The sequence below is a fragment of the Malaclemys terrapin genome, chromosome 2 (genome assembly GCF_027887155.1).
Source record: "Malaclemys terrapin pileata isolate rMalTer1 chromosome 2, rMalTer1.hap1, whole genome shotgun sequence".
Lineage (NCBI taxonomy): Eukaryota > Metazoa > Chordata > Testudines > Emydidae > Malaclemys > Malaclemys terrapin.
The window spans coordinates 224,857,730-224,875,226 of NC_071506.1; the positions used below are offsets into that span (position 1 = coordinate 224,857,730).

At 38.3% G+C, this 17,497-nt stretch overlaps 3 protein-coding genes and 1 long non-coding RNA gene across 10 annotated transcripts in view; 3 read left to right on the top strand and 1 right to left on the bottom strand.

Moving 5' to 3' along the window:
• Positions 1–610: 610 nt before the first annotated feature.
• On the bottom strand, positions 611–11,463 carry LOC128832591 (uncharacterized). Of its 2 annotated transcripts, XR_008444010.1 has the most exons (4): positions 11,378–11,463; positions 2,814–2,952; positions 1,105–1,177; positions 611–701 (listed from the first exon to the last, which is right to left on the bottom strand). It is a non-coding gene; the product is annotated as an uncharacterized LOC128832591 (long non-coding RNA). The 2 variants fall into 2 exon arrangements; XR_008444009.1 differs by lacking the exon at positions 11,378–11,463 and having other exon boundaries at positions 2,814–3,642.
• The window catches only part of HOXA3 (homeobox A3), a 43,652-nt gene continuing 26,771 nt past the window's right edge, over positions 617–17,497 (top strand). For 3 of the 6 annotated variants that reach the window (XM_054020097.1, XM_054020096.1, XM_054020101.1), the window contains exons 1-2: positions 617–707; positions 11,725–11,828. The gene's annotated coding sequence lies outside the window, so the exon portion shown is untranslated. Of the gene's footprint in view, positions 708–11,724; positions 11,829–12,836; positions 12,885–17,497 lie in introns of all 6 variants that reach the window. The other 3 variants (XM_054020098.1, XM_054020099.1, XM_054020102.1) reach the window with 3 other exon arrangements.
• On the top strand, positions 3,787–6,740 carry HOXA6 (homeobox A6). Its single transcript, XM_054020105.1, has 2 exons — positions 3,787–5,232; positions 6,344–6,740. The coding sequence occupies exons 1-2, from the start codon at positions 4,797–4,799 to the stop codon at positions 6,601–6,603; spliced, it is 696 nt and encodes a 231-aa protein (XP_053876080.1). The 5' UTR covers positions 3,787–4,796; the 3' UTR covers positions 6,604–6,740.
• HOXA5 (homeobox A5) lies at positions 7,798–10,821 on the top strand. Its single transcript, XM_054020104.1, has 2 exons — positions 7,798–9,098; positions 9,862–10,821. The coding sequence occupies exons 1-2, from the start codon at positions 8,537–8,539 to the stop codon at positions 10,110–10,112; spliced, it is 813 nt and encodes a 270-aa protein (XP_053876079.1). The 5' UTR covers positions 7,798–8,536; the 3' UTR covers positions 10,113–10,821.

Consider the following 17,497-nt stretch of genomic DNA (forward strand, 5'->3'; position numbering starts at 1 on the left):
AAAGATCATGCATTAAATTGTCTTCAGAGGGCAAGAAAAATATAGATATAATGATACCATCATCTGCAGAGTAGTTCCCTAGCTCTGCTGTGTTCAGTTACTGGTAAATGCACTAATTGCAATTTTAATAAAATTAGAACAAACTCTAGGTCTTTTAAAACTCCAGGGCTGCCTCACTGGTAAGATGGCGCCTCTCTAAGACCTGCCTCTTCTTAGTGATGAGGAAAAGGCCATAAATCCGTTGTTGTTTATGAAAATTTACAACTTTGCAATACAACTTTATGAGTTGCTCGGTTTTTCCATTGGTCGCTGTCGGTCATGTGGATGGTAACCGTGAACATGAACTTTTTTATAATTTCCCTTGCGAGAATAGAGCTGCATTCTTTTGCTCAGCTCTGTCCTGCTTCGGATCTCTCTGGCTTTCAATCCCCCATTTCATTTGTTCTTTGTAAGGCAATAGTGAACAAAGTGTATGGAGGTTCAGCATAAGCAGCCGCCTAGAACACAGATCCTGGATGGCAATTTCCAATTCCTCCGCTGGAAGGTGTGGCATATTGGATTCAAAGCACTGGAGTGGCAGATTTTCAACTTGCAACCTGGCTAATTTCCTGCTTCTTCTGGCACCAAAAGGAGGGCGATTCGTCTCCTGTGCAGCCAAAGCGACAGCTGTCAAAGTAGCAGGGGCTCCTGCGAGCCAGAACCTAAAGGTGAGAAACGTATATAACACTACCATAAGCAGGGTAACATTATTTTAATACCCATATATACCTATATGGGACCCATCTATATATAATAGATATAGTAGACATGAATTTATACCAATTGAAGGATTATCAGTCGAATATTTAGCTTATTTATATTTAATCAGTGCATGCAAAAATACAAGCATTTGTTATGAGCAAGGCTGAGGCGTAATTTTAATAAAGGTATTTTAAAAAGATTTACTATCACATTCAGATTTGTATTATTATTATATTAGAATTCAAATTTACAAAATAATTTCGAGTTTCTTTGCCCAAGAAAATGCATTATTTTTGTTTCCCAGCATTAGCAAATTAATTTGTGTTAATTGCAATTTAGAATTTAAAAAAAAAATACACTTACAATTTCAGAAAGAGACCAATCGGCATAATATCTTCTCATTCCGTAAAATTTCCAGGAGAGAGAAAGGATATTTCTGTAACAGCAGAATAGAGGAAATATGTGCATAGGTTGCTTTATCAAATGAATACTTGTATACAGTATAACTGTGTCACGTCATGTGTTGATCGGAGCTTGAACAATATTACAGACATTTTTCTAAATACGTAGTTTATGGATGAATATCCAAGGCTCGATTTTAAGCAATCAGTCCTACATCAGATTCTGAAATGAAGCTTTTTCGATGTCAATTGAAGAAAATACGAGGTACTGTGTCAATTTAATTATGATTTTGAAAAAATGGAACACGGGTTGTGTGTGGGGGGGGGACGGGACGGAAATAGATCTGGACATGGATTATTTTAGTAAGGTATTGGCATCATAACGTGTCTTTCACCGAGCTGGCGTTGCTTCCTATGTTTGTGTTCTGGAAACCGCGGCATTGGTTCAGGGTTCTGCTTCTGTAATATCTTTATATTCATTACAGTAATTAAGAATGAGCTGTGAGTGCTTTAGATGTTAACACCGGTGTTGTTTGTGTTCTCCGGGCTGATAAAGAATTACATTTGCATTGCATTGCAGTATCTGCTTGACTGCAACTGCAGTGAGTGTCGGATTATTTATGGCGGTGCGATAGACTCTCAGTGCTGCCACTGTGTGGCGGAAACCAGGCGATCCAAAGGCAGCAGCAAGTAAAAGGCTAATTGTCTGCAATCCTCTTGGAGAAATCCTAAAAATTCGGCCTACCTAGGGAAACCATTCAAACGCCACCACGCATGGGCTATTTCTACAGGGCTGGGTTTTTTATATATGTATTTTTAAAACTTTGATGTTTGTCGAATGTAAAATGTCCCTGTGCGAATTGGTTTGATGGGATAAGATTGAGGCTGCCCGGTGAGGTTACTAATACGAGTTCAATCTAAACAATGGTTTGGATTGCAAGAACTGTTTGGATTATAGGCTATTAGTTAAAGGTTGCTTTCTATTGCGCCTTTGAACATGAGAAGGATTTATAAGTGGATTTAGATAGTATGTGAAGGAGGGAGGGTTAAGCTCAAGAGGGTAACTGCCCCTGCACCTGTACTCTAGCGTTGTTTGAGTTATGGAGTCTGTTGACTGAAAGAATGAAAGAAAAAATAACCCGCGTCTTGTTAAAGTGCTAATCACGGTTTTTTCAACTGTGTGCTGACATCTTTTCATAATTTAAAAAAAATGGGAGGAGCAGGACTACTTACTTTATTACAGTTGCAGAAGTGCAGTGGGGAGCTTTTCAATATTCACTTTTCGAAGATAGGTTTAATTGCAGCTTTATATAAACACTTATCTGGCTGGGAACGCTCACGGTAAAAGCTTTATGGTGGCAGGTTTTTTTATTTTTGTTTTTTTGAATAATGAATGTAACTGAAATCACGATTGCCATGCAAATTGTTTAGCTGTTACTACAAATGCTGTAACCATAACAAATGTGTACTTTCATTTATTCTGAGGTTTAGTCCCGCGGAAGCAACTGAGAAATGTTTTCATTTGTTATGCTGAGACATTAGAGATTTTGACTTTGGCTAAAACAAGAACCGCAAATTAAGACTCCTGGGCAAATCATTTCCCTCCCAATCCCTTAAACAAAGATAATATCAATCTGAAACGGACATAATAAAACTTAAATATGTATAAACCTCTCATTTTTTTCGCGATGAATCCAGTGCGTCTTCAAAGAAAAAACCTTCTGACCACAACTTTTTTAAAAGAAGTATGGACGTTGGATTTTTGTATTCACCGAATCTTAATTTTCATGGCACGTTTCCGGTCTAGCCTCTGCTGAAAAATTTCACATTTTTAAAAACCTCATTTGTATTCATCATTTCCCCCCACACATAGTACAAATTCTTCAGGACAGGGATTCTTTTGAGTAGCTACACATAATGTTTAGCTGTTATCTCAATGCATATAATTTTTAGTCTAACAGATGTGTATATAGATTAGAGTCGGAGAAGAGAATAGGGGTAAAAATAAAAATGGAAGGTAATCAACATCTCAGTGTGAAAGTCCAACGGAGAACGCTAACAATACCAACTATTGTGGAGAGATGTTTTAACTCACTACTGTTTTATAGGTACCGTAATCATCCTCCGGAAATGAGACACGGAACCTTCCAACAACAACAAAACTCACGTTTCCAAAGCTCGTTTAGGTGCTATAGGAAACAGAGTTAGTACAAACTCCAGCACGTTTAAAAATCGGCTGTTCAGTCTGTGGTCATAGTCACGTATTATGAGTAAACACAGTTTGGAAGGAATAATCTCCTTGTTATTTTTAGGAACTGCTGGAGTAGGCTGAATTAAAAGCCATTCTGTGCATTTCATCAGCACTGCTACTGCTTCTGCCCTGGGCCAAGAATTGTATGACCGTTCTGGGGTAACTGCCAAGTAGAACAGTACACGTTAAGACGTTTGTTAAAACATCAGTGAACACAAACGATTAGAAACAACAGCGAAACCATTTTGCCTCTGCACACACGTTACCGTGGCTATTTTCATTAGGTATAATTCTACCGCTACAAATTTAAAATCGTCGTTTCAGATACAGCAAAATGAACTTTTTGGATGTAAAGAAAACAAACATGTGTAACTTTCTCTGAACACATCTTTTCCGGGAGCTCTGGAAACCTGTTCCAACCTCTGCCAGTGACTCCCTTTGAAAGACACATCTAAATAAATAAATAAATAAATAAACAAACAAACAAACCTAGGAGGCCACCATTTCCTGTCCGAGCCATAATCTCCACTTTCATTATCTGAGTGTTCATTAATGCACGCGATTCCCTTCAATAAACAACGGAGAATATGGCTCAATCCGAACACAAAGGCTGGATTCTGAACTGGGGCGAAGAAGATGCTTGGTGCTCAAGCTCGGGAGGGAAATATTCTTTGGGGGCTTTCAGTATATTTAGTTGAATAAAATTATTTTCTTTGCACGGTTAAGAAAACAGATATTTGTTTACAAAGTCGGCCAGCTCAGATGCCATCGCTGATTCATTCCCCTTCCACAGATTTTAATTGCTCCAAAGTTTTCAGTTCTAACATCAATCATTCTCTACCTTTCATATAGGAATATAGAAAGGACTGGGGTAGTCCAACCCCCCGGGGTGGGGAGCGAGGGGGAGGGGAGTTCGCTGTGTGATGATTTGCATATCTTCCAGAGTGGAGATCCTAACTTTGGAGAGCTGCCCCTTTTTTTCCAGCTGCCACGGGGCACTGCCCCGGGGGCGCTCGCGGCCGCCGCTTGCCGCACTCTTTTACGCTTTGCAGTTTATTTTTTTACAGTAACACCCTCTCGTCCTTCCCCTCCTCCCAACATGTCCCACCTCCCACGTTCCCTCAGCCACGTTAAAGGTGGTGTGTGTGTGCGTGTTGCCATCCATCTGTCGGGTGTGCAGGCTCGGGGTTGTTTGTAACTTTGCTGGCTCGGTCGCTGCGGGTCCCAGGGGAGCGGGCTCCACGTTGCTCTCCCATTGGCCGCCGAGCCGTCAGCTGGTGCTATTTGCTGCTGTCGCTTTTGGCGCTCGGCCATCCAGAAACAAACCAGTTCGATGACTACTAATAGTTATAGCCAGATGTACTAATACACAACAAATCACAGTCCTGGAGAGGGGAGAGCAAATGAGTTCCTATTTTGTGAATCCCACTTTCCCTGGGAGCCTGCCTAATGGCCAGGACTCTTTCCTCGGGCAAATCCCCCTTTATCCAGCTGGCTATGATGCTCTGAGGCATTTCCCAGCTTCTTATGGGGCAACAAGCCTGCAGGACAAGACCTACACCTCACCTTGTTTTTACCAACAGTCCAACACGGTCATTACTTGCAATCGGGCATCCTATGAGTATGGAGCCTCGTGTTTTTATTCTGACAAGGACATAAGTAGCGCCTCTCCCTCCGGCAGTGGCAAGCAGAGGGGACACGGGGACTATCTGCACTTTTCTCCTGATCAACCATACAAATCCGACAGTGTGCAAAGCAAAATTTTAAATGAGGAAGGCAGCGACCGGAAGTACACGAGCCCTGTTTATCCCTGGATGCAGCGGATGAACTCCTGCGCTGGTAAGTCATTTGAATGCAATAAAGAGAGAGAGAGAGAGAGAGAGAGAGAAGTTTCTTTGAGAAAGACTTTCAGAAAGGGCGTCCAAACTGTCGGAGAGGAATGACTCCTGCGAGGTAATGTGTAACACGAAACCTTTCCAGGTTATTCCAGCCCTGGCACATTGGCAGCTTTAAAGCAGTTTAGGAACAATCTGCTCCAAACTTGGCTGACTTGGTGCAGTTCCTTAGTAATAACTGAAAAATAGGCATTCACAAATTGCTAATAACCATCCCTCCTCGAAGAAACCTCTTCGCTCCTTCAGTGTCAAAGACTGATGTAAGGAACATGCTCCCTGTACTGTCTACCCCCATTTATTTGTAGGACCCTCCCAAGCCCATTAGTATACAAATATTGGTTATCGAAAGCACGTTTTCGGACAATGTGTGCACATTTACAAATCACCTCGAATTTTGTCTCACTTAAAGTGAAGTTTACACAACAGGACTGTTTGGGATGGGAGCAAATGGCACTTGTTTGAATAAGCACACTGCCTTGTTTACTTCAACTGTTCCAAAAAATAAAATCTCCCCTTACCTTCCCCCGGGTTATCTCTTGAAAGGTAGGATTATGACTTATATTTATTTGAAAAGTTTAACTTTGAAAGACATTTCTTATTTTGAAGAGCCCTTTTGCATTTGAATGCACCATATCCAGGAGCAAATGCCAGGGGCTGTTCTAGGAACTTTAGTTGCTTCTCTGAGCTTTAATTATGATCATACTTAATTATAGTTCTGCTATAGTTATAGTAACTATTATAGTTGTATACATACGCACACATATTTGTATATCTCACACACAAGTATGTATATATAAAAGTTTTAAATATTTCTCGTTCATTGGGTAAATGCTTTTCCCAATACATATCTGTGTATCAGAATTATACCTTCAAATCTGATAATGATGCTCTTCATCATTTAGAAATGTTTAATCAAGAAAACTTCTGAATATCAGAGTAGACACCCCTTATGTGATTGCCTCTGCAAGAGGAGGCGCAATGCAACTGACCACTATTTCTTAAGTTGAAATCATTGGGCCTTGTTCAATGCGACAATTTTGTCTTTACTTTTACAGGTACAGTGTATGGAACACATGGGAGACGGGGGAGGCAAACTTACACCAGATACCAAACGCTAGAGTTAGAAAAGGAATTTCATTTTAACAGATACTTAACCAGAAGACGACGGATTGAGATTGCAAACGCTCTCTGCCTTACTGAACGACAAATTAAAATATGGTTTCAAAACAGGCGAATGAAATGGAAAAAGGAAAACAAACTCATACATTCCACACAGCCCAGCGGCGAAGAAACAGAGGAAAAGTCAGGGGAGTAGAATAATGCTTAATAAAAGTTTCCAGGCCTTTTCCTTTTTAGCATTTTTTTCTTGTGTTCCTTCTGCTACTAAAATCCTATAGGTTTTTCACAGTCTGTTGACTCCCAAAGGCTTGATTAAAATATATACATTTTCAATCAACTGTGAATTTATTTAAAAATAGAAATATTTGATTTAGAGCTATGTAGTGTATCTGGTCACCTTTTCAAAGCCTAGATAGCCTTGCTTAAAGTAATTCAGAAAAAAACCTAGATTATAATTATAAATATTTTAAATTGAGCATCTATGTCTGTATGAATGTCTCTGATACGACCGTATGGCTGTAGGCAACAGATAAGTGAGTAGATTTTTGTAATTGGAAACGTTCATATTGTGGAGTGACGCCTGATTTAGAAAATCCTGGTTTGATGTCTTTACTAATCCCGGGCGTCTTGTTCTACTGTGTTTGGGATTTTAGGGTCTCTAGAAAAAAAGTTTTACACGTGTATAAGAGATTTAATTAGCACAGAGAAGGTAACGGCATTTTTAAAAAATCGATTTACAAATCCTGACTATTAACTTCCATTAAAATCGAAGATGAATCGCAGGGAGATTTTAAAATGCCCAGAGCTGATTCCACTAAATTGAACAAAATCTGCGCCAGTATTAAAGAAAAAACTATGCGTTAAACTTTACAACGGGGAAAGAAAAGGTTCTGAGGCGGGCAGATTTCTGCGGCTCCTGATGTGGCGCTGATAGTAAAGAAAGCTTTCCTTGAGCAACGAGGGGGTTTTAATCATGCAGTACGATTGTGCTAGTTTCAAAAAATTAAAACTCAGTGGTCTGTAATGTTAAATCGTGGCTCTTCTTTCTATCTTTATTTACTTTCGAAATTCCTAGCACAGAAGACTAAATAGATAATAGATAGAAACTAGCTTCTAAATTGATTCCAAATAGAGTTCTCTTTCACTGAGTAAAATACATGCAGTCAAAATATTTACTAATAGATACGTATATGTGTGTGTGAATGTGCGTACAGTACACACAAAGACCCCTTTATTCGGAAGGAGAAGCAATTTGGGCTACCGCTCTGAATAGTCCCAAATCGCGAAAATATTAATGTCAAATGACCGCCACAACATTATATTTATCTGAGAAAAAGACGCCCACCATAAAATTATATAGAATTTGACCCCAGTTGGAAAACTACTATACAATATTTATTTTTAATAGGTACCTGCCTTTTAAAATCGGCAGTACAGCTTTTCTTAAGCGCCTGCAAAACAGGACTATAATTGTTGCCAGTGTGTGAGGATTTATATTTTTCAATAGGTTTAAATAAGCATCACTTTAAAAAGAGATCGAAGTTATTTCTGTATTTAAAAATCTATAGCAGAACAGAAGAGGAAGGAATTAAAGAATAAAAGAAAGCTATTGAAAATAAAAGCAAATGTTTTCCCCAAACTCCTGCATTATTGCTGGTTTTGTGATTTGCAGCAGATAGCCCGTTACAATTGGTACATACTAATGGAACTGTGAGAGAAATGCAATAATTTTGCTATAATGGGCTGTAACCTCGAGTCGACCCCAGCCCTGCAGACCCTGGCTGGAAGCGTGAAGATCTAACTAGTCTCCAGAGGGTGGCGCAAGAGTCCGACTGACAATCAGGAGCTGGAAGCGGGAGCGCGCCTTGGGCGCGCGCACCAACCCTCCAGCATCCACCCAACTCCCCCATTAGTGCACGAGTTTACCTCTAGAGGTCATCAGGCAGGATTTACGACTGGACAACAAAAGCACGTGATTTGAAGTCGTACCCCATATTTGGGTGCCTACGTAGGAGGGAACCAAGTACATGTCCCAGTCATTTCCATAATTCATCATAAATTGTGCAAGGGTGCTATAGACGCACAAAACGACCAAGAGCCACAAATCAAGCACACATATCAAAAAACAAATGAGCTCTTATTTTGTAAACTCATTTTGCGGTCGCTATCCAAATGGCCCGGACTACCAGTTACATAATTATGGAGATCATAGTTCCGTGAGCGAGCAATACAGGGATTCAGCGAGCATGCATTCCAGCAGGTACGGGTACGGCTACAATGGCATGGATCTCAGCGTTGGGCGCTCAGCTTCCAACCACTTTGGTGCCAATGAAAGATCTCGCAATTACCCAGCCACTACCACCTCTGCGTCGACAGAGCCCAGGTATAACCAACCTGCAACGTCTTCACATTCGCCTCCACCTGACCCTCTGCCCTGTACCGCCGTGGCCACTTCGCCTGTCAGCGACAGTCATCACGGGGTGAAAAACTCCATAGCTAACTCTACCAGCACTTCGTCCAATTCCAGCAGCAGCACTCACATAAGCAGAGAGGGGGTTGGCACGTCGTCTGGCACTGAGGATGACACCCCAGCAAGCAGCGACCAGGCAAGTGCCCAGAATGACCAAAGCACAACTCAGCCTTCACAGCCCCAGATCTACCCCTGGATGCGAAAACTGCACATAAGTCATGGTAAAGCGTACCCTGCTTTTCTTTAAAGAGGCTTTAATGTAAAATGCGTGGTGGCTGGGTGGATGTGAGTGTGCAGCCTGATCAGACCCCTGTGCTTGCACGGTGGGGAACGACAGTTTCGTAGGCACGTTAAAAATGTAAATGTAGCAACTCTAACTCAACAAAGTCTGCACAACTCGGGGAGCAGAGATGTATCTGAAGTGGGAAAATGTGAATAGTGCTTGTCACGGTGTGTAATTTATTATGAGGACTGTCCCGCGGAACAGCGTTACTAATTATATATAAAAAAGAGTTTAGCAAAACAGTGAATGAGGGTGGGAGTTTGCACTGGTAGGAAGTCAGAAAAAATCCTAAGGGTGAGGACCGGGGGGCATGGGAAGGCTATGTGGTTGCCTTCTGCTCTGTAATTATATATATCTATATATACCTGCCATGCCCCTTCTAATTATGAAACAGGAATGATTTTGTTAGTTACAAAGCATTCTAAAACTAAATCTCGTGACAGATCTGAATGCCCTTGCTTTGCTCTCCTATCTCTGAAATCCAATCTAGCCTCAGATCCACAATGCATTGATCAGCTTAGCTCAGGATTCTGTTGGTTTACTCTTCTAAAAATGTCTACAGAAAAGGGGATACTTGTTGAGCATTTACCTAAAACAAAAACAGGACCAAGAATAACAGTACTACTGATGCTCTGGGCTGCTTTAGAAAATACAGGAGCAGGTCGCTGGGAGAGACTAAATCATTCACTTTTCTGTTACAGACAACATAGGGGGACCAGAAGGAAAAAGGGCTCGGACTGCTTATACCCGATATCAAACCCTGGAGCTGGAAAAAGAATTTCACTTCAATAGATACCTGACCCGCAGAAGAAGGATTGAAATAGCACATGCTCTTTGCCTCTCAGAGAGACAAATAAAGATCTGGTTCCAAAACAGGAGAATGAAATGGAAAAAGGATAATAAGCTGAAAAGCATGAGCATGGCAGCTGCAGGAGGGGCTTTTCGTCCTTAAGAAATTGATCAATTAAAAAGTACTGAGCAGTATTAGTTGACCCTGCGCATAATGTCAGTACTAAGTTGACTTTCTAAAACTTCCTTGTGTTACTTCTGTGAAGAAACCTTGTTCTTGTCGCCCTAATTCATCTTTTAATCATGAGCCTGTTTCTTACCATTATATCGCGTGTATAAGTAGATCTGCTTCCCCTACATTTCTTTGTCTTGGATGGCTTTGTCTTGAAAATTTAGATGTTTTAACTTATTTATATGAAGCGAGCTGTGTTACTTGAAGTAACTGTAAAAAAGAGAGAGAATCCCCCTCCTTTAGTACAAATGTTATGTGTTGCACTCAATTTGCTTAACTGTGCATGTGTGTTTAAGTGTTAATAACTGTATAGCTCCAAGCTGTTAAAATATTTTTATTCAAACTACCTATATAATTCTTGTGTAATTAATGCTGTTGTAGAGGTGAAATGATGAGATACAACTGAACTTGTCCTACGTGTAGTGAATAGTGAATCTGTGACGAAAACTGTGATTCCAAGCAGTATGTCCTTGCTGTGCCTTTGTATGACTCTTTGCACGAACTCCTAGAAGTGGCTCTTATTAAGCGCAGCATCAGTAATGTATGTTTTTGTGAACAAAGTTACAAATATAGTCAAAGTCTGGCTGTTTGAGCAAACTGTGATCAGCTTTTTTTTTTTTTTTTTTTTTTTGTATTTGTTTTTTTTTTAAAAACTGACTGGAAACAAACAGACAAAAATAAATAAATAAACTTTCTATTGTAAGTTTTCGTGATCTGATTTCGAAGCTGTACTTCCTGATTTGCTGATTTTTTTTCTTAAACAGTGCAGATTTTTGTAACATTTTACCTGGGTAGGACCTTATGCTACACTTTGCAAATGATACAAGTGCAATTATCCGACACCAATCCTTTTAATTGAAAGTTTGACCATAAGTTCCTCCTTAATGGTTTCTCGTTAGGTCGAAAGCTGCATTGCAGAACCACAATCAACACTCTCTGTGGGTGAATAAACTGGTAGCTGGTTGGTGATTGTTGAAAAACATGTGCTTTGTTAAAATACACTCCCAACCCCAGAGCGTGTTTACCTTGCTATATAATTACTCGTGTGGTTTAATTAAGTATATTTGCAGGACAGCCACATCAGAGATCTTTGCGTCTATAAGCAACACCCTATAGCCACCTTCCCGCTTTTCACCCTTTAAAGATATTTGTTTTTTTCTCTACAATTAGTTTTCTATAAATGTAATGTTACTTACCCCATCAGAGCTTGAATGGTTAACTCTTCAGAGCTTCTAAGAGCAACTAGAGATTTGCACATTTACTGACTGGTTACACTGATGCCTTCCCTTAAAAGTTATAAAACAGTAAACTTTATAAGCCCCAGTTCCGGCTATATGACATTTGGGTGCCAAATGAATAGGGTTTTGTCTATGAATTAGATCGTAAAATCATCCATAGCACAGACAGATAGGCTCACTGGCTATAAAAAGTCACGTGGTGCCATTAAAGTAAGTTTTATGGTTTTGGGGAGTTGACATCCAACATTATATACCACATAACATATAATCTCGCTGACGCTGGACTTCATTTGACTCTTTTGCAGGCTACGTGTGCCTCCTGGTCATTCAAATTGTCAGTTTTAGGTACAGAAGTATCCAAATCACAAGTTCTCAGTGTTCTATGAAAAATGGCTCCTTACAAGTCAAGGTAAGTTTTATGCACAAGTTCCTTAAAGTTTATTTGTACAGTGGAGAACTGGACTCTTTCTGGCTCGATCCTTCCAGGACTGTCACATTGAATTCAGAAATGCAGAATAATCTACTATGGATACAGGTTTCGTTGAAAAGTTTTCCCCTCTCTGATTCTAACATTCAGCAGCTAGCTCTATATTTTTAACAATCAAATCAAAGTAAACCACAATAAGCGTTTTTGGCAGAGATGGATTTTGAGGCCTAACTTTAATTACTTTGACTACTGCAGAAGATAATTACTTCCTTTGCTCCATAGACTTTCCAGTTTGGAAAGGTTTTGTTTAGCAAAGAGTAGATACTGCAGCGAATTTTTTAAAGGGAATTACATGGGTTGATATTATTTGAGAAGTGTCTTATAGAGGCATGATAACCTGTAGGTGTGCCGATGTGGTTGTAATCTTTGGATTGGAAAATATTTTGCACACCAAAGCAAGCATTAAAATGGCATAGATTGAGTTTTCGTGTTTAGGATTCCTCTTTACTGCTCTGTGTTATATAGATAGCTATATCTATATGACTGTGCATCCATATGTGTATACGTGGTATGTGCGGTCACTCATAGCCACTTACAACTTTGTTATATCTTTTTCCAGAGACAGTATACATTTTTTGTATTTCTGCTGTTTTTTTCTAAGGAAACACATTGACTGTAACTTGTAACGTTAATACAAGCTACTACAAGTCACAATGCTGTAAATTATGAAATACAGACCAGGTTATAGACAATTGTAAATAACCCCGTCTCTATATAGCTACAGATATTATTGGCTAGCAATTGTGAGGTAGGCCCCAGCTGCGTGTTTACTTCAACATTCTTTTTATTTAAGTAGACTATTCTCACCAGAGTGTGATTACTCAGCAGTAAACTTTATGGCCGGATTTAACTTTAGTCTTTGAATTTTCAGGGGCTGAATGAAAGGGCGAAAGAAACTTTCACTTTCTCTCCGTCTCTCCTTCTTTGTAGAACTAGAGCCAGATCCTGAAAATACTTACTCACAAGATCATTGCTTAGGTGAGTAGTCTCACTGAACCCATTAGGACTATTGGGGTGATGACTACTCTGTTGAGTAAAGGTTTGAAGGATTAAGCCCAGAGACTGTAAATACAAATTTTGACATCTATCTATCTATCTATCTATCTATCTATCTATCTATCTATCTAATTTTTGGTCATTTTGGAGTACACCAGACTCAACAGAGTTCTCTAAAACTGCAGTGCAATGATGTTATTTTTCCTGACATGTCATAAATTCGAGATTAAAGAAGAACGGAGTTGTTTGTCACTTGATGATTTCTGGCTTTATTTTGTTAGATTCCTTTCTCTTTGAGTATTGTTAATTTTCGTAATATACGATAGCTGAAACTATTATTAAAATGGCAGAAAGGTGTTAGAATTCAGGAGAATTATGAAGATTATTATTTGCACCTTTATAACATAATACCTCCGCAAGGTCTAAGAATGAAATAGAAAATTCATTCTACCTTTGTTTTAATTTTTTCAAATAATCAAGGGCACACATTGATAAAACATTATCATATATTCATGGTTAACCCCTAGAGCTACTCCAAAAGTTATGGTAGGTTTACAAACTTTTAATATTTTGAGTTCATTCCCAACATAAGATAAAAAGTTTTAGATACTTTTGTGTTTTAGTATCTTTCTATGAAGATAATGACATTTGCTTATCATTCCTATAATAAAATGGAAAATAGGTAGACTTTAAAAGTGCATTCTTTATTGCACTTTATAGCCAAAGTACAATCTAGAATAATTCCCATAACAAACAGCTGGCAGTTTCATGGTACACAAATATAACAGATTCAATATTAGGAATACAGCAAAGTTATATTTAATAGGAATACATTTAATTATATGTCATAATACCCAGGCAGTGTTTAATGGCAAAAATCATACATAGACTAGTTTATAAGTTTTGACTTCTTTCATATATTGGTGGTTTTCTGAAGAAAAAGCTCTTATTTGTGCTATTTCATAGATTAAAACTAAAGATAATCGTTTGAATATCTCAATTTCTTAGCTCCATTGTGAGAACTGGATATTCCTCATAGGGCAAATGTACTTAAATTCTTTTTAAGGGACCTTAATGTCATCTGAGGTTGTGAATTGTCAGTGAAGGAAGTAAATAATTTGCTACCAACATGAAATTCTTTGAATTTTAGCTTCTTAAGCATGCTATATATGAGATACAGTGTGGACATGTTTGGGTATTGTGAAAATATCCCAATATTTACAGATACATTCTGTAAGGAACTACGAGACTCACTCTTGAGACACAAAATAAAGTTGATTGAAAAATTACTACAACTGTGAAGTATTTCTAGCCTTGAATCACCCTCTCAAAGTTATGACAGCTTGAATCCTCTTAAAACAGAAATGCGTTAAGATTTTATAATCCAGACTGGAACGGAAAACTCAGATACCTTCAAAACGCAAAACTCCAAAAACCTTTCACAGATCCTAACTGTCTTCTGAGGGGAAGTGGCTGGTTCCTTCGTAGAGAATGATCATTTGGAATCAAGATTTAGTTCTTTTCTGTGCATATTATTTTTCTACGGTATTTTTGGACTCAGTGCACCTGAGTTTATTTTACTGAAATCATCGCAAGTGGTGGTCTACTTGGTATTAAAATACAATTTACTAACTTCTCTGAAAGAAATACGTTAGTGTAGTGTGTCGTGTCTCAGCATAAGGCCAATTAAAGTTTAGGCAACCCGTTTGTGCGTATACCTAGTAATTTATAAGTCTTGACTTTCACTAAACTATAACATGTCTTGTGAAAGGCAAATAATTTTAGGTTGATAGATTTGTCTGAGCCCTACACACGTACTAATTATTAAACATAGCGAAATTACTATTCTCCCATTTCCTTACATTTAGTAAGGGTGTGTCTGTAGAAGGGTGAGAATACAAATGTTTTCTGTCTGCTCTATGGGAAATTGACTGTAACAGATTCATATGGGCTGATCATGATTTTCGATTTCAAATCATACGTACTGAAGGAATGTATTTTCCCGTCACAGCTAGTACAGATATAATAAATTAAATATAAATACACCTTCTGACCAAGATAAGAAATCTCTTTCCCCCTTATCTTTTTCTCTCTTTTAGGCTTCAGATAGACACAATTCAGTGTCTGAGTTTTTATGAATAGTACAAAGATATGACTCCTACAGTAGCCTGCTTATATTTGAAAGTATTCTCCTTTATAAATGAAAGCATCCTCGCTAATATTTCTGAGGAAAACAAACACTCATATACCATCTTAGTCATATGTATATATAGCTGCATATGTACACCATACCACATAAGACATACAGAATGTACAAGATTTGCAAAGGTTTCCCTTTACAGTGCACATACGGAATCTGTCCTATATCCAAAAAAATGTCTTTTCAATAATAATATTTGTTATGAAGGTTATTGGGTAATTATTGCAATTTTGTGAAACAGTCCTTGCTTGAGGTGAAGTCTGTCTCTGGATAACAAATGGCAGCCCTTGCAGTTCACTGCCAGGTTAAGTAAATGCAGAAAAGATAAATCTGCACACCCTAGGAATCACCAGCAGAGCTCGCTTTAGACCAAGTTCACAGTCAACTCGTTTGCCTAGACAAGGCTTCACAAACAATTAGAGTTTCTTTATTTTTAAATAAAGGCGAAATGACTAAGTACTTAGCAACATATAGCTACATCTTTTCCCCAGTGCTATACAGTACATTCTTTCCGACTCCATGTCCAGAACTTACCAGACTTTCACCTGCAATTGTAACCATATAGCGTCTTTCAGTTAATCTAGTTCCTCCAACGCTGGCGAAAGAGTTTGCAAACTGATTTAACAGCACTTTACAATGGTGAGCATTTTTTTTAAAAATCCAGTTTTCTCAAAACAAACAAACAACAACAAAAACCCCAACAATAACAACAACACAAAAAAAACCCCACACTTAAAAAGCAGGGGGGAAACAGCAGAACCATTGAAACAAACAGTCCAAGTCTCTTGCTCCTAGAGCTGCATAGCTTTTGTATATCTTTGTGGTTAGGGCGTTACAACTGCAGGTCAAAAAGTTGAGGGTCAAAAGTTTACGTTTTGCACCACTCTTAGTCATCCGCCCAGACAGAGTTTGATGTCAATGTTATAGTCGAGATCTTGACTATCAGCACAAAAGATAAAATAGCTTTGAGTTAAGCGTGTATCACAATATGGACTCCAGGTGAACTCTAGTGGTTGAATGACCTCAATTACCGAGGAAAGGATAGAAAATTCCTCTTTTCAAGAGTAATACATGTTGTATTTCATCTTGAATTATCAGCCACATTTGAGTCTGAATATCTCTGGCTCAGATGCACCAGGTAAACATGAATGTTACTCTAGAACACCAAAACGCGTTCATAGCTGTATTCTTCAATACCATGGTCAGGTAACAAAATGTTTCACACTCCTTAATATAATAGCCTCCTTTAGAGGCTTAATGTAAAGACTTTTCACTTTTCAAAATGTCAGGAACTTAAGACACTAGCAGATCTATTAACATCTGTATCGATCCTAGCAGCGTCTTGTTTTTCCTATAATTTCTGTAGTGAGCACTAAACTGTACTTAATAAGGACATATTGTAGGTAATACTTTCAGGTTATATTTTTAGTCCGAAGGTGAAAATCTAAAATTCAGAATTACGGGGCGATTTGTGATACTAACAGAAATTATTCTGCAAAAAAAACCTGACGGCGCTATACAGTTCCATAATTTCAGGGCTATCAAAGCTTTCTGGAATTACTCTCAGACATAATTTGATAGTTAAACAAGTATCAAGGTATTTTTAAGATGATTTTTTTGGGGTAAAGAGCACTTCCCAAATTGTTGAGAATTGTTCTTGTCTTTAAGACTGTGACAGTGTTGAAGATTTAGCTCTGAAGTTAAGTATGTCAATAAAAAGCAACACACAGTATTACACAGAGAAATTGGGAAGGTAATTATAAACCAAATATACAGTGTAGCACATAAATACAGGTCGAAATTATATTGAAGCAGTGTTTTGTTTAAGAGGGAAAGTTTATCCAAAATATTCAGATGTAAAAGGTCTGGGGAATAGGGGTGGGGGGTTATAATGAGGAATTCAGTTGGGAAAAAGTACCTCTTCTATATCCATGTTTAGCTGAATTAAGAACAAACAGGCATGGATTATACGATATTCCTAGTTATTTGGATACAAATTAATTATTTGTCAGTGATACTGGTGGATCATTGCAGAAAGCAGGAGTTGTTGAAAATAAATTGTGAGCTGTTTGATTTTAAATCATTGAGAGATATTATTGGAGAGTATGCCTACATCGCTTGTATATGACAGCGGTGTGGAAATATATAAATATCATTACACACCGTGTATACATTGTTCATCAAATACTGCTGTTGCCAACTTGTAATAAGATAGTCAGATTGCATATTTTGGTTTAAAAAGAATGTTTCCCCCACTTGAGATATTATAGATTACTTTATACTGTTAGATCATTTGTTTGTTGAGAAAAGAAAAGTCTTGGTAGTAACCTGAAATATATAACCATTTATATATATTGTTAACGAGTGCTACGTAGATTGTTTCCAAGAATAACAA